Here is a 17,257-nt window from a genome sequence, read left to right as displayed (position 1 = left end):
CATGATATTCTCTACAAGATGGATCCCAAAAAACTGAATGAAAGTGAATGGTCCCAGTATGCAAAGTGTGTTTTGTGTGTGTAACGTGTGTGTGATTGCAGTGTGGCCATTGCCATAATTAATGCAATTCATTGCTTTTTTTTTTCTATTCTTCATTTAGATCTTACGCAATAATCTGTAACAAGCCCCCTGAATACACATGATGTATTTACTTTATAAAGTAAACCTGCTTTTCAAATATACCCAGAAACTTGAATGAAATCAATCACAACTATAATGTATGTAGATTACACATAATGCACATGAATGCATGCCCCACCCTAAACATACACATGACTTCTATAATTGTGTATCAACTTATAGCTCCATTGAATGCAGTGCTCGACAACGAGTGATGTCAAACCTGAAATGATATTAAGCGATGAACAACACAGATGAGCCATCGGCTTCCACACGCTGCTGTGGTATAGTGTTCATCATAATTTATCTTTTATTTAGAATATTTCACAACACAATTTGACATAATATATCTCGGACAAAATGCATGAATAATACACAATCACTGCACAGTTTAATCAATGCTCCACTGAGATCTGTCGTATCTCAGGAGATTACCGGTCAGCTGTTCGTAACCACACCGATAAGCAACAGCTCTCTTCACCAGCAATGTCCTCATGCAGTGACCGACACATTTTGAAAATGACCATGCACGTGTGAATGCAGAATTATACGAGACGGGGCATTTTTAAGATGGACATTTTTGATTTGTCAAATCCACTTTCTTCCTATTGCACACTTGATTATATGCCATGACCTTGGCAAACATGGACATGAAAAGGGCAATATGGGTTTCGCATGCTTATTTCGTAAGATTAATATGGTGGTATGTTTGACCATGTGCTGCAAAGATTAGTGTCCTTTCGTTTTGTTTTGTTTTGTTTTGTTTTTTTTCAATTGGAGACTGTAAATTAAGTGTGATCAAATGATAAGGTGATAGACCTGCCTACATGCTCCAGTGATGAGCTATTTTTGCATTTAATTCTATCAATTAATCGACGACACTAACATCTTAGTTGGGTTAAAAGCTCACATAAGGCACAAAGATCAAATCGGCTTCAAATTCACATTTGAAACTCGTGACTTGTGATATCAGACTGTCTGTAGAATTTGTTTATCAGAACATCAAATGTCTAGACAACGCATTATCCACAGATTACTACTTGTATTAAGTGGAAATTTTTGTGCATTTTGCGCAATCACAAGCATTTACCCAGCGCGAAAATAAAAGCACGCAAATATTTTTGCATGCCATATGCTCCAGTAATTAATGCCCTTATTCTGCGGGATGAAAAACATGCGAAATTCATCCTACCCAGCCGAGGGTGAAAAATTTATCCAATTTTAACAGTATTTCATTAGTACTGACATTCAGAAATAGCATATTAGATGCTGAGAGATTTTATTCATCATCTCTGTCAATTATTTCAATATCAATATCTACACAATATTCATTTATTATACACTGTACCACTTAAAACAGTAGTTTGTTATAGCTTCCTTTAAGGAATGAAAGGAAAGTAAAACAGAGCACTGACTCTCTTGCAGCTCACCATTTGGATGATTTTGATTTTTGCCATAAACAAATTAGAATGTCACCTTTAAAATAAAATATGTGTATGCTTCAAAGGAACATGTCACAAATTTCAGATTTTTGTAGCACAGAAAAACTTTAATTAATTTTGGGTTCCTTTTCTTCTTCTACTTTTCTTTCTTTTTTTTTTGCTAGGTTCTTACATATTGTATGTTGTGTTCAACGGTGTCCTCCAGACACATAAATGGAACTTTTTGTTTGCTTGTCTTGTCATAGTGTCTTTAACAACAGTTTTCTACATGAAGTGTCACCTCAATCCACAATGAACCCATTTCCTGTTTGAGCCTACCCACAATGCTTTGTGAAAGAGTTCAACAACCTCTCACAGTGAGGCTTTCACATTCTCCCAGATATCCTGAATGTCCAGCTAAAAGATGTGTGGAATGTTCGGTGTGATAAACAGTCATATGACACTTTCTTTCTTCTTGTTTTTTTTTTTTTCCTTCTTCCTCTTTTTTTTTATCCAGTTGAAGAGAGTCCCGAGAACATTCGGACAGGTGTCTATAGGGAATGTATGCTTTAGCAAAATCAGTCCATCCTCAACGGATTAAAGTGGTCCATCCTGTATGATTTTAGGAGGTGTAAGGTCAGTCGCAGTGAATAATGACCTTCATGGCTTGGCACTCCCGGCTTGCAGCCGTCTCGAAGGCGTCACTGACCTGTTGCAGAGGGAAGCGGTGGGTGACGAGGCCCTTGACCGGCATTTGACCAGAGGACAGCAAGCTTATGGCTTTGGGATACCTGCAAGAAAGCAAAATATGCTACAGTTTTGCACAGGATGTCTGAAGGGCACGAAAAATTCTGCCACATTCATACGCCTTTTACTTTCATCAATGAGAATATTGCATATCAAGCATGAAGAGGAGTTTACACATTGTACTACTGACTGCTATCAAAGCTTTGCAGTGGAATGTACCCCACTGAAGAACTTGTACCTTGAGAATGCAGGGACACAGACTGAAGTAAAACACAAGTGAAAAGTCAACCAACCCACAAAATATGGGAGTAATTTAGATTATGATATTTGACTACACAGTCTGTACAGTATCTCCACTGAAATGGAATTCTATGGGCATTTTGAAAAAAGCTGTGACATTTTGTACTGAAAGTTATGTTTTACTACTGTATGTTCAAACTTCTCAAAAGTGACTCTTCTTTATCCTCTACTTAAGATACAGCAAACAATGATGTTATGCCACATTCCCATCAAAGCCAGGATTAAATAGCAAGGTTCCTTGATAGCAGATTATGACGAAATTGTATTACACCATATAGCAATTCAGTAACAAACAATGCACAAACCATGCTCTACCAGATCAAAAGCCAGAGCTTACATAGGAAGCTTAAATCTAGTCCATGGAGAGTGCAAACTTCACTTGACTTGTGTTAATGCTTTTGAAACATCACATATGCAAAAAGAAAACCGGTAATGAATGCACAGCGGCACACACACATGCACAAGTTATGCTCCTACATGTAATGGACAAAGGTTGAAACTTGAATTTGATTTATAACCATCTCAATGAATTTTGGCCAAAATGTTATCAAATTCTCTCCAGCAAAGTATTGTTACTTACATGTTTGCATAGCGGAATATTCCTTTCAGTTCCAGTTCTTTGACCGAGATGAGAGTGACGGGGAGTTTCGGTTCCATGGAGCCGCGGCCGACCAACAAAACACTTCCCCCAGGTCGGCAGGCCTGGGCGCAAGATAGAAGTCAGTTTGACAGGGGAGTTCACACAAGAAAATAAATGATGTATCATAGTCCATGGTCACAAAACACACAAATGTATTTCTTTACAATTCATCACACATCAAGTAAAATCCTTTCCATTAAAGGGATGGTACAGTTTTGGTTGAGATGGGGGCTACAGGTTTTCAACATTTTTTGATGATGATTTTTTGAGATGATGAAAAACCTCTAATGAAATATGAAAGAGCACATAATACTGAAAGAGGAATTCAAAGTTTATCTGATGAAAATTGGTTTTGAAATGGCTGAGATATCCAAAACAAAGCCATTCTGACAAAAAGTGGGACAATCCTTTATTTGAATTGCTTTGTTTTACTTCGTTTTTGGATATCTCAGTCATTTCAAAACCAATGTTTATAAAAAACAAACAAACAAAAAACCTTTGAATTCCTCTTAGAATTGTATGATCTTTAACACTTTATAAAGTGGTTTCTAAGTATATTGAAAAAACTCAAAGGCTGAATCCTCACCTCAACCAGTACTATATCATCCTTTTAAAGATACGTACAATATCTATCCAATCCAACTGATGCAATTACACTGCATCCATGGAGAACTTCCACAAACACAGGGTTGATAAGCTCTCCAAAAAGTGAACCTCTCTTTCCTTAAACACCAAAGATGAACAATGCACCCCTTGAGGTTATTTTTTATCTTTAACCCGTTGAGGACGAGTCCCGAGTATACTCGGGCAGATGTCTATGGGAAATGCGTGTTGCAGCAAAATCAAACCGTCCTCAACGGGTTAAAGATAATATAAAGTTTTGGTATTACCTCAAAAGTTTCCCTAAATTTCCTTGTCTTAGTTTGTGTTTCAGGTTAAAGTACCTTTCATATAAGTAACACTGTGAGACTTACTCGCCCCAAAGTGCTCTCATGTCTTAGTAATCATGCAATAATGGTTTCGTATCAGAGCCGCCGCCGTACGGCGGCGAGGTAGCACACATATTGTACGAAACCATTATTGCATGATAACTGCGACCAGCAGCGTGCAGCCCCATACGCATACTGAGTAGCTAACTGCGACCAGCAGTCCCATACGCATAGCTAAATGGGGCTTCGCATTGTAGCTTACAGGATCATGACAGATTTAGTATCGTGGGTAAATATCAACTTAAAATCCAAAAAATTCTTCAATTTGAAGACTTACCAATTAAGTTGAAGTCTTGAAAACAGGCTTCGAGCAACGTTTGGTTCTGCTAATAGTCCCTTTCTGTTCGAATTGATGACTGAATGTGACTCGGTCGAGAGGACCTTGGGAGAGCTACACTGAATTGACGGCCAGCGCATGCACACACACACATCTTATCCGTTCGTGGATTTGAAATTTGTTCGCATGTGATGTGTGCGTATGCGCTGGCCGTAGTAATCAGTGTATGTATTGTAGCTCTCCCAAGGTCCTCTCGACAGAGTCACATTCAGTCATCAATTCGAACAGAAAGGGACTATTGGCAGAACCAAACGTTGCCCGAAGCCTGTTTTCAAGACTTCAACTTAATTGGTAAGTCTTCAAATTGAAGAATTTTTGGGATTTTAAGTTGATATTTACCCGCGATACTAAATCTGTCATGATCCTGAATGCTACAATGCGAAGCCCCATTACGCTATGCGTATGGGGCTGCTGGTCGCAGTTAATTGCATGATTACTAAGAAATGAGAGCACTTTGGGGGGAGTAAGTCTCACAGTGTTAGTTATTTGAAAGGTACTTTAACCTGAAACACGGAAATTCAGGGAAACTTTTGAGGTACCAAAACTTTTTATTATCTTTAACTCAGCAATTTTGGGCTGATGCCACATTCTTGGTTAAGAAGGCTTGGGAACCAAACATACATCAGTTTATGGCAAGAAGTTCTGCTGGAAATTGCAAACCAATGTATGAAGATCTAAGGCCACAAGAATGGAAATGTATTGCCATCACATACTACAGTGAATGGATAATGCACTCTACACTCTGTTTACATCAATGCAGGACTTTAACAATACAGAGCCGCAAGTTTGAAAATCTGTTCTTAAAAATCATTCCGTTGAATTGTCTTGTGTGAAGTTTGAAATTGTGCTATGCCTGGCTTTTCCCCTGCCATAAACTTCTTGCTATAGCTCAAAGGTTTACCATATTGGACATTGACCTTGAACTTTGATTGCTGATAGATGAATGTGAAAATCAAGAGGCTGTACTGCATTAATATGGCCCTGTCCTTTTATAAACTTTCATCAAATTTTGGTTGTATAACTTTAGAATTTAACATACTACGTTGTCACTCCAAACCTCGGAAGATTGCCCTCACGACCCCAGCCCTACATGTATATATCTCAATTTTTGTAGTCATGTCATAAAACCCTACAGTTTCTCAAGATACCTCGAGTCAATTGTGTGGCCTTCAAAGAAACACATACTCGGGACTTTATCAGATCTATTACAATAAAGTGCCAACAGATATGCATGGATGAATCAATACATGCTAAGACAATGCAATTAGAATATCTCTGATGTGGAGGCTGACATAAATGGATATTCCACAAAAATGTATGCTCAACATCTTTACCATCTCTTCACATAACTTGCATCAAGTGTGTCGATGCTGATAGATATGGCACAATGAAAATGGGCATTATCAACCTGTGTCTAGCCATTTCAATATTCTATTTTATTTTTTTTTTCACAAATACATATTCAACTCAATGATTTCAATTTGCCTTTTTGTAAAAGCTGCAGATTTGTACTCAATTTTGAAATGTGACTGGTGTTGATGGTACAGGTCAGTTACCACATGCAAAACTCACCATGATACAAGTAATGAGAGCTATGTCCGACCCACAGCATTCCATGCCACAGTGCGGTTGGAAGCCCAAGAGGTTGACGACCTTCTCGGCCGCATCCTCGCTACTAAGTCCCATGACATTGAGCGTGAAGTCGGCGCCGTACTGCTGGGCGACTTCCAGTCTGTGGTCGTCGATGTCTGTGAGAACACGGGCACCAGCAGAAAGAAATAGGTTTTCAGTTTTCAGTTTGAGTTTGTTTGTCCGCTTGTACAAATGCACAGAATGCGTTTTATAGATTAACACCAAATTAGGAATGAAAATGACAAAACCTGAGACTTCTAAAAACCTTACAACATAATTTAGAAACACAGGTACATACTAGTGAGCAAACATTGGACGGCACTGGTATACATCTCTAAAACCAAAGACGTTGTACTGTCCTCTGTGCATATAAATTGTGGTGAAATGCTGGTAATCGCTTTTCAAGGATCAGGGTCTGTTTTATGTGTCTAGGACCCCCTACAAACAGTAAAGTAAACCCTTTGTGGATAAGGCACTAATAGCTATAACACACACTTCTCACAGACATTTCTCCAAGTTCACTCATGACTAGTCTTAAACAAGTTAACCCATTCCATACGGGAACCTCGTGGCCTGCGTATTAAGTCTATGGGCATTTCAGAATTCAGTATGGACCAGATTAACTCTGCACCTTCGGAATGTAATCATTCCAAAAAGAATTAGTGGAATAGTACATGAAATACCCAGTTAGTATTGTCAGAGAGTTTAAATGGAAACACATGCTGTAACATTTACAATCCCAATTAAACATAGCTGAAAAGCAAGGTTGGACACTGTAAAATGTTATCATAGAAATAATGCTTCAAAATGAGTTATATACATTGCTGAAATGCAAGTTCAGACATTGCCAAATGTTACAATATCAAACAAGTGGTGCTTCAAAATGAAGTGTATATTATTAGCAAGTTGTGTACGCTGTGGGCACTGTAAGCAGTTATTGGGTGGTGTGTTATCTTAGAGGTACAATTACATGTAGTTTTCCAAATCGTTTTGCTTTGGCCTTACCTGTGATGATGACTTGGCTGGCACCCATGGATTTTGCCGTTAGCATTGTGAGTATGCCCACAGGACCTGGATTGAAAAATGAAAGAATTCTTTCTTTTTTTAGTGCAAAACAGGATGATTTGTCAATATTCTTTGACATTTACCCCATACTTTGCTCATAATATTCAACAAGGGTTAGCCATGATTGGATGGTATAAATATCTTCCCCCATGCACATCTGGTAAAACTCAAAATCACTGATGAGAACAAGCCATCAAAGCCACATGACTTGGGAAACTACTTCAAAGTACCCCAATAGCTATTCCATAGTCACATACTGTAAAACCAGAAAAGTTTACAGCAGGAAACTTTTGCAAATTGGAGCCAACAGCCTTTTTTTTTTTTTTTTTTTTTTTGATACAGCTTTCGTGAATAAGGGAGTTCATGATTAGCGCATGTCTCATTTGACCCCTACACCACAGACTTTCAAATAACATGGAAAGGACCTGTGACAGAGCATTTGTGACCCACTACAACAAAAGGATCCTAAAGTCGCTGACGGGCGAGCCAAGCATGGCCCAGACAAATGCTATTTTCAGGCCTTTCCTTTGATCATTTAGCTTCGAAATTTCGGCAGATAATAGAAGTTACATTAGACTACAAAATTATGTAAAACAGAAATCCGAACGTTTTGACAGATTTTGGTGATCTGACTTCAAACTCGATTTTTTCGGCTCACCCGTCAGTGACTTTAGGATCCTTTTGCTGTAGCGGGTCACATTTTTTGTTGAAGCATGCCACCTTTGTAATTAATGTCAATGAAAAGCTATTATGCGCATTTTACTTTTGCTAATCTTGGCTTCTTCTGCAATTTTCAAAAGTTTCAAGTGCATGAAAATTTCTAGTTTTACACTTATAGTATCCTTTGTTTGTCTTTGCTAATATTTGCATTGTTCCTGCAATTGTACACTTTTGTAGTTAGTTAACTTCACTGACCGCCATCAGAAACACAGAGCTCGTTCATCATATCTATCATCCCACAGGAACAATAATACAAAAATACAGGCAGAAACTTGCCTATGTTGGCCATTTGCCTATGAATGCAGAGTGAAGTTATTACAATTCCTACATCAACCAGTTGCCTAGCAAGAAACATTAGCAAGCTTTAGATCTGATATGGAAACTAGACAAAAAAAGTTATTTGCAATTGTTCAGTAATTAATGTCTTGATTCTGCGGAATAAAAAATTTTACCCATCTAGCCAAGCATGGAAAATTGCTCATGCAAATATATGCTTTTACAGTAGGCTACGTACCTGTCCGTATACCTTACAGTATTATTTCACATGATAGTCATCTTGTTGACAGGACTGACCATGCACTTAACCTGTTGAGGACTGTTTGATTTTGCTACAACACGCATTTTCCATATACACCTGCCTGAGTATACTCAGGACTTGTCCTCAACGGGTTAAGCCACTGGTATGCACATTATCTGCAGAGTGAACTCACCACTTCCACATATAAGGACCTTTGACCCCAATGTGACGTTGGCTCTACTGCAGGTGTAGAGAGCCACTGCGAGGGGTTCCACGAGGGCGCCCTCATCAAAGCTCACATTGGACGGAAGCCTGCGATTAATGAGAAGAAAATACGAACACATCAGCATAAGTGCTAAGTACCAGATAACAGTTCCTATCACTTAAAACATTCTGTGATAGAATTGTGACTAAAATCATGATACATAATTCCAAGCAACTGACTGCATTATGAAAAAAACAAAACAAAAACAAACATAGAAAGCCCCAACTTTTACAAATAACATAGCCCTGACTAAGACAGGGTTTTTCATGAAATACATTTTGCAGTATGTGGTCTTTATTTCAACAGTATAACCTTCACCATTTCCAACACTCTTGTATGAGTATGGCATCATTACTGTTCGGTTGTATACAGGTGCAGGATTTTGCTTTAAAAAAACCCCAAACAAATGATAGAGCCAAGCACAGCACTGATACTAAATGAACGGCAATACAAACATTACCTATACACTACAACTGCTGCTTAAATACTAGTACTTCTCATCTATGACAGTGCCCAAGAACAACAATAAAACTTACTTATCACCAAGATATCAACTCTATTTACTTCTAAAAATAATCATAATAAGAAAACACTAATAGAGATAATTATAATGATAATAATAGAAGTTGTAGTAGTAGTAGTAGTAGTAGTGGTAGTAGTAGTAGTAGAAGTAGAAGTTGTAGTAGTAGTAGTAGTAGTAGTAGTAGTAGTAGCAGTAATAATAATTATAATAATCACAATAATAATACTAATAATAAATGATGATGATGATGATAACAATAATACATAGAATAACGGCATTGAAGATAATGTGATAATGAATCAATGAAGATGATGACAACATGAATTTTGCTACTTCTGTCGTCAAGCCCAGATCAGTCTCACTTGAAGCAGAAGTCTGCAGGATGTAGGTAGTATTGGCACAGGTTGCCGTCCACCGGAGGAGTGGCACAGAACTGGACGTCCTTGCACAGGTTGTATTTTCCCTCTCGGCACAGACTGCACATCCTGCATGGTACGCCAGGCTCTATGGCAACGCGATCACCTGGGATTGAGAGAGAGAGTGGAAGATGTTATAAATGTTATAAATGTTGTGATATGTTACAAATGTTTACATGTTATATACTAGATATGTTATAGTAGGCCCCACTCACAAGCTGAGCTTCTTGGGAACTATGCTTGGTTTGGTTTTCAATGAATTGAATTGAATTGATCTGAATGTTAACCCGTTGAGGATGAGTCACAAGTATACTCGAGCAAGCGTCTATGAGAAATGCGTGTTGTAGCAAAACCAAACCACCCTCAATGAGTTATATATGGAGTAAGAGTCACATAAAAATCTTAATCACTCAATGTAATACATGGCAATAATTTACAAATGTAAATATATCACTGTTTGGGGGACAAAACTTGTATCTAAAAAATGTCGTATGTTCGGGAGAGTGAAAAAGACATGTCAGCCAAAGCACTCTAACAAATGGGATTGCCTTTCCTTTGAAGTGCTTTGGTGGCTCCATTTTAGGGGTAAGACAAGTAGGATTTGGACAGAATATCACTTAACTGATACAAAAAAAAAAAACTAATACAAAAAGTAATTTTCACCAAAATATGAAATACAAGGTCTTGTCACCCCATCAAAGATATTAACATACATTTCCACGTATTGGCTATCAATTCATTCACTTCACAGGTTGCAATGCATTACAAAGTCCCCCCACCCCCCCCCCAAAAAAAAGGAAACACTGGGTTTTCATGCATTGCAACCTGTGAACAACTAGATAGATGGCTATACAGATTATATGACATTAACAATTTGTTACACAAAAATGGGCAACTATGGACCACTCTATGTAAATGCACATTCATCTCATTTGTTAGTCACAAGTATTAAACAAAAATGATGTTTTCAAACCAACTATCAGTCAAAATAGTGGCTGATTTTGTTTGTAGCCTCCTCAAAAAAAAAAAATCAAAACCACAAAAGAAATAAACAAAATGTTCTTTCATTTTACTTTCCATGCATTTTGTTTTGTTTTGTGTTTGTTGATTTTTTTTTTTTTTTGGGGGGGGGGGGGGGGGGTTGGAGGGGGGGGGGGGGGGGGGGTGGCAAGTAGGCACCATAGGGATGGGCATAAGTTCAGATAGTATTTCAGATACAGCCAAGCTCCAAATGTAGCAATTGTGTATAATCATCTTGTTACAAGTTTGAGGGACTGAAAAGTTAGCTAAAGGGTGAATTGTCTGTGAAGACATATGACATGGCAGCTAAAATCCTTAAAGGACAAGTCCACCTTCATGTACATGTGGATTGAGTGAATGCAACATTATGAATAGAACACATCAGTGAAAGTTTGGGGAAAATCAGACAATCCATTCAAAAGTTATGAGTTATTAAAGTATCTGTACAGTCACTGCGGGATGAGAAGACTACTACAGTGTATGATGTCACATGCGTACAACGATATAAGGAAAATATAAAGAGAATTTCACAAAATTTTACTTTTTGAAAAAAGTGCACATTTCCTTGACTCGTCACTGATGTATGTTAAAGGTAATATTATTCCCACTTGCCTTCTGAAAGAGGGAAGTCAAGTGTTCTTTTATTATGTGAGAAAAGTGGAAATATCTTGAATTTTCTTAGTTGTACAGTTTTATCACAAGCTGTAGCAGTCTTCTCATCAAGCAGTGACTAAGCAGACACTTCAAAAATTTGTAACTTTTACATGGATTGTCCGATTTTCCTCAAACTCTTGCTGATGTGTAGATATTAATGTTGCTGCATTCACTCAATCCACATGTCTATGAAGGTGAACTTGTCCTTTAATACTGTAGACATGCACGGGGTCAACGTCGTATACATTCCATTCCAGCACAGAAGACTAACAGTGAATTGCCACTAATGATGATTTTATGGAATTCATAGGGCAAAATTGCAATAAAATTCGACTTTTGAATGGAAAATAAGTAGCAACAAACAATACAGCCTCACAATCAACCCTAAATTGGAGTTTATAAAGATTGCTGTGAGAACAAAGTACATGTTGTGAACTGTGAACCATCAAATAAGTTTATCAATGAATCGCAATGTCAATAAATGAAGAGATGAGTTTGGCCCAAGAGATTGAGTTGAAAAGGAGAGGAAAAAAATACCACTATTCTTTCTCAACTTGGTTGTCTGTCTGCCTGTCTGTCCATTTCCCAGATGTATAATATTCATCAGCTTCTTGTGTTAACACTCTGTTTCGCACAATCCTTCTTACTAAACCTCTCTGTCTGTAAACTGTTTCTCTCTGTATAATATTCATTTCTTTCCATTTCACTTCCCCCAGAAAAGAACACGAACCAAAACTATCTTACATTTGACTTCTAATAGTAAATTGCTCATTTAAACTTAAATTCCTGCTCAATTACTTAGGAACTTAAAATTTGAATAGTACCCTTTGGTCATGAAATTGAAGAAGTAAAAAGAAGAAAAGAAAAAGAAAAGGGAACTGAAATTCTTAAACATTTCCTAGAACACTAAATTTGAATACAGGTTGAGGCTGAACAACTATTTGAACCAACCCATATAATGAGCATGCCAAATTCTTTTCAGAATGACTCACAATGCACTCTCTAATGTTGTGCTTACCACCACAAGGCATTTCACATCTGCCCACCATTCCAAACTCACCTACAGCTAGATGTTTCACCCCTGGGCCAATGGCAGCCACTGTCCCACTGGCCTCGTGGCCAATGACCATGGGTCCGGTCATCTTGAAGCGGCCGCAGTATCCGTGTGACCAGTACTTGAGGTCTGATCCACAGATCCCCACAGAGTTGACGGCAAGCAAAACCTCTGAAACACAGAATGTCGCGGGCAGGATTAAATCGAGAACTTGAATCAGTGCAGTGGGTCAAATCCCATTCCGTCAACTTTTTATTTTTTACTTTTAGTGGAAAAATGAGCAAAGAAAATAGGATTCCATCGGGATTCGAACCCGAGACCTTCGGACTGCTAGCCTGGTGCTCTACCGACTGAGCTATAGAAAGCCCTAGTTCAGTGTTTGTCCCAGAAACCCTCAATTCTCAATGCTTGTATGGTCACAAGCTATAGCAGTGTGCTTGTGTGTGACACACACGCACACACTTAAATCTGGCAAAAACCCGAAGGATGATTCAACTTGGAGATAAATGCGAGGGATCACCGAAGTGACGCAACTTTTTGAGTGTGTAACAAACACAAACAGAAGTAAACTGACCAGAAATGAATATAATTTATTTAGTGAAAAAATGAGCAAAGAAATTGGAATGCCATCGGGATTCGAACCTGAAACCTCCGTTATGCTAGCCTGGTTTTGTCACAATTACACATTTGATTTGGTAATCAGTATGATGTGATAATTTCACTGTAGAAACTAAATTCATGAGGAGTTTGGATCATAATGTTGGGATCTGTGGGAATATGAGACTCCATATACACCTGTATATAACATGTTTGTTAAAAGAAATTGTATACATGTCAGAAATATATACTAATGCTACTACAGTCCCTACACTCTAATTTGTATTGTAACAAGAAACTCAGGCAAACATTGGATTTTTTTTTATCATTAAGTTGAACATAAAGTGTGAAAACTGGAAGAGGCACGTGTTGAATTAATTTTAGACATCTTACACACCAGCAGTCTCAAAATACATGTACCACTTTAATAGCATATATTCTCTTCCCCACACCTTGGATGAATTTGAGGAGACATCACAAAAACAAACAAACAAACAAACAAACAAACAGCTCCCCCACCCCAAATCCCTGCTATAAAATGCTATAAAGATCCAAACACAGAAAGAGCAACTATGAGGCAACTACGAGGTTACTGGAGGAACCTAAAATATAACTATTTCATGAAAAGACTAACAGAAAAAAAAAATGTTGTATCTCCAAAATTTTTTTGCTTCCTTACCATTTTGTCCGGGTGGAGGTACAGTCCGATTTTCCTACAGGGAAAGGAAAGTATCAAATGAATCACTATAAGTTTTATGATGCTGCTGGAAGTCAATTACATACATATAGTATCCTAGTAGGGATGATGCTAAAAGTTCAGAATCTTAAGAATGATTTTTTTTTTTTGCTCTATTGTCAGCTTCTATGCTCACAGGCTACCAGTAAATTTGGTTCCTTTTGCTCATCCGAGAATAAAACGCGATGATCAGTTCTAACAAAATGGTATCTTATTGATTTCTCTCCTTTTTTGTTGTTGTTGTTGCATGATTACTCATGGCACTGTATACAAGTCAACACAAAATTGATGATGAAAACTTCGCCAAAGGAAGAGAAAATTCCAGAGCTGCAGCTATAGAATTATTACATGTTATTTGATTCATGACAAAAAAAATTAAAATCAATTAAATTCATCAACATGAGCTTGCATTTGGACTGGAGGGGTGGTGTCGTCTGTTTGTGTAATGCACTACTACCATTGTGAGATGAATGTGACCCAAAACAGTAGGCTATGATGAATATCCACTTTTCAACACTTCTGCATCAGGTTAGACAGTGGCAGCTGACAATTGAGAAGAATCACATCAGCACGTACTGCCAGTGATGTGATTACTGGCAGGCCATTTAAGTAAGAGCATTTGAAAATATTCATAAAATACTGTATACGCCATATATTTTGCGAGTCTAAATTTTCACGAATCGAGAATCCCCGACGATTTCGCGAGTGGTTCAATTCGCAATCGTGGATTTCTGTACTGAATGGAGAAATGTACACACCGTACGTCACATTCACATCAGGATCAGAGTCAATAATACCACACTTTTTCATGTCTATAAATTCACGAACAGCTCCTGACTCGCGGAATTCGCGAAAATAAAAACCTTGCGAAATATTTGGCGTATACAGTAGTACACACAGTTCAACAGCTTTTCTCATTTCAAAAGTAAAGAGAGTATCAGTGCACTCACAACTTTGATCTCCTTTATACCGCATAACACAGCGCATTGGCTTTCACTTGGTAGCTCCATAGTTTGTTTTTGTTTTTGTTTTTCTCCGTCATATATCCGGTCGTCCTAGACCTGATGGTGAACTAATAAGTGAGAGGAATGAAAGAAGAAAAGAAATCACCAAGAAAATGTAAGACAAAACATTTTCGTCCTTATTTAAAATTGATATCTTTAATTGTTTTATAAATGAAGATTTAAATGCAGTGTCCTGAAAACTGCTGCCGTCGGCTTTGGCCTTATAAGCTCACAGAATTTGACATTATTATTATCATTATTTATTTTTTTTTATTTCTTGTTTTTGTTTTTGCAAGAAGAGACATAGATGGTCTGTAGAGAAAGTGATCGCAGCTTTTAGAATCAATCACAGGCAAGCAAAAGGTATTAGACTCTACACAACTTCACAAGTTCAGGAATATGAAACCTTCGACCTGGACTAGCTAAGCCCGGTAAGGCCATTTAAACCCATACCGTACTAAAGTATTACTAATTATGTTGTGGCGAAAGGCGAAAGGCGGTATTTCGAAAGAAAAAAAAAAAACAAAAGCAAGTTTTAATCAACATAGGCAGGATCTACGGTTGTGTTTAGTAGAGTATCATTAGACTCACAGACGCACAGGCTTAGATTCTAGACGCCGGCGGTGCTGTGCGGCCTGCGGCGCGGTGACGCCGGTTTTGGCAGACCCGCCCAACAAAGTACATTACATTTGCACTAACAAATTTAACAACGGATGGGACTGAGATTAAGCACCTTTCCGAGTTTGTGCTATCGCGACTCATGGAAATTCTGAATGACAGTACTCACCAGAGTTTAATACTTGTTGTGACTTCAGCTGTCAAAAAGGGGTAAACTCTTCGTGACCATGAATCGAGTAAAACACGAGATTAGCTAGGTGAGCTAAGTTTACAGGTGGCGCAGGACGAACCACAGAAATCGTCCAGAACCTCTGCGTTGAACTACCGATTTATAAGATCAATCCACCCCGGCCTAGCCTCGGCCCCTAAACTAGCTATGTAGCCGAGCCGGCGGCCAGGGTCGTCCCGCGCCCTCGCCCGACTGCGCTGCGGCTGTGGCCCAGCGAGGGCCAATGAAGGGGAGAGTGGACGGGGTATCCCCCTGCCACGCGAGAGACCCCCCCCCCCCCCCCCCCCCTTTTTCCCTCCGAACGACCTGAGTGCTCATATTGGTGGATTGTTTGCAAGTATTTTTTTTTCAATGAAAAGGTAGGAATATGTGTATTTATGGACAATGTGAATTGATATTACTGTAGTACCACTTTTTTTTTTTCTTCAGTTCAGTTTCAGTTTTATTACACCAAATAACGTGAGCGAATATTTGGTTAAAAAAAAAATGAACCGAAATGAATATTTGGACGTAACACTTGATTTATATCCGCGTGTGAGTCTTCATTGTGTGCCATGGAGGTGGACGAATAATGTTCTAAGCTTTTGCTTTATTTCATAGAATTGAAATTCGACGATCTGGTGCAAAGAGTTACAAAAAAAATCATACAAAATATAAATAAATGTTAAGCTTTACAAATTAAGGGGGTGATCCCCTGGAGTTTTCCAAGGGGGGCATTTTAAAAAAGACCATAACGGTACAACCATTATAAATCCATTTGGTAGATATGAAGACACTGGCTAAGATAAGAAATAATTACTGAGGAAACAGAAAGCTGGTAGGCCTATACTGAGCTAGGCTAAACAGTAAATCAAACAGTAGAATACTAAAGTACGCCTAGATTGGTTTACTTACTTAGGCGCCAAAGTAAGCAGAGAAATGAGGGGGGGGGGCGATTGTATGAGCAACATAATCAAGCCGATGATATATTATAAGTAACGTCATCAAAGTGAAGGTCATTCCGCTGATGAAAGGTGGACATAGCGTTGACAGCTGAAAGTTCCGGAGGTAATAATTCGTATTGAGATCAAAGGTCGTCCTGACACAAATATCAATTCTACTGAAGATTTCGGCATTACATGGTAGCAAAAACCACACACAAAAACAAACAAACAAACAAACAACAAACATAAAAAGCAAAAGCAAAACAAAACAAAAACAAAACAAAAACAACCGCAAACAAGTAAACATCAACTAAGTAAGAACAAAACCACCTCAACAAAAAATGAATAGAATACAAAAACACCCTGAAAGCCCTTTTAAATCATCAAAGTTGCACGTAGCGGCATTCACTATTAAACGAATAATGAACAAACAACTCTTGAACTTATCAACGTCATGCTTTCATGTAATGCTTATGAGATTTATGAGTGCCTGGCGACTTTCCAGGTCGGATGCGAATGTAAAAATAATTACAGAATACCAAGAAGTGGTCGTCGTGAAGGCACGCGCACACACGTAAGTAAAATACGCATTTATCTTTCGGGGTTGATACGACATTTTGCACCTGCAACAGAATTGCTTCGGCCTAATTTACTCCAAGGACTTAAAGAG

The 17,257-nt window shown here is 38.2% G+C and overlaps 1 protein-coding gene across 2 annotated transcripts; it reads right to left on the bottom strand.

Annotated features, from left to right (window-relative positions):
* Positions 1-477: 477 nt before the first annotated feature.
* LOC140242681 (sorbitol dehydrogenase-like) lies at positions 478-15,738 on the bottom strand. Of its 2 annotated transcripts, none has more exons than XM_072322439.1 (10): positions 15,605-15,738; positions 14,764-14,874; positions 13,757-13,790; positions 12,487-12,651; positions 9,699-9,858; positions 8,742-8,860; positions 7,252-7,317; positions 6,187-6,362; positions 3,229-3,350; positions 478-2,392 (listed from the first exon to the last, which is right to left on the bottom strand). In XM_072322439.1, exons 2-10 carry the CDS (start codon positions 14,821-14,823, stop codon positions 2,239-2,241), a joined length of 1,056 nt encoding a protein of 351 aa, XP_072178540.1. In that variant the 5' UTR covers positions 14,824-14,874; positions 15,605-15,738; the 3' UTR covers positions 478-2,238. The 2 variants fall into 2 exon arrangements, with proteins under 2 accessions (XP_072178540.1, XP_072178541.1); XM_072322440.1 differs by having other exon boundaries at positions 14,764-14,885; positions 15,605-15,709.
* Positions 15,739-17,257: the final 1,519 nt, after the last annotated feature.

This window comes from Diadema setosum, chromosome 19, assembly GCF_964275005.1.
Source record: "Diadema setosum chromosome 19, eeDiaSeto1, whole genome shotgun sequence".
Lineage (NCBI taxonomy): Eukaryota > Metazoa > Echinodermata > Echinoidea > Diadematoida > Diadematidae > Diadema > Diadema setosum.
Note: the sequence above shows the minus strand (reverse complement) of the source record. Positions and strands in the feature narration are given on the sequence as shown.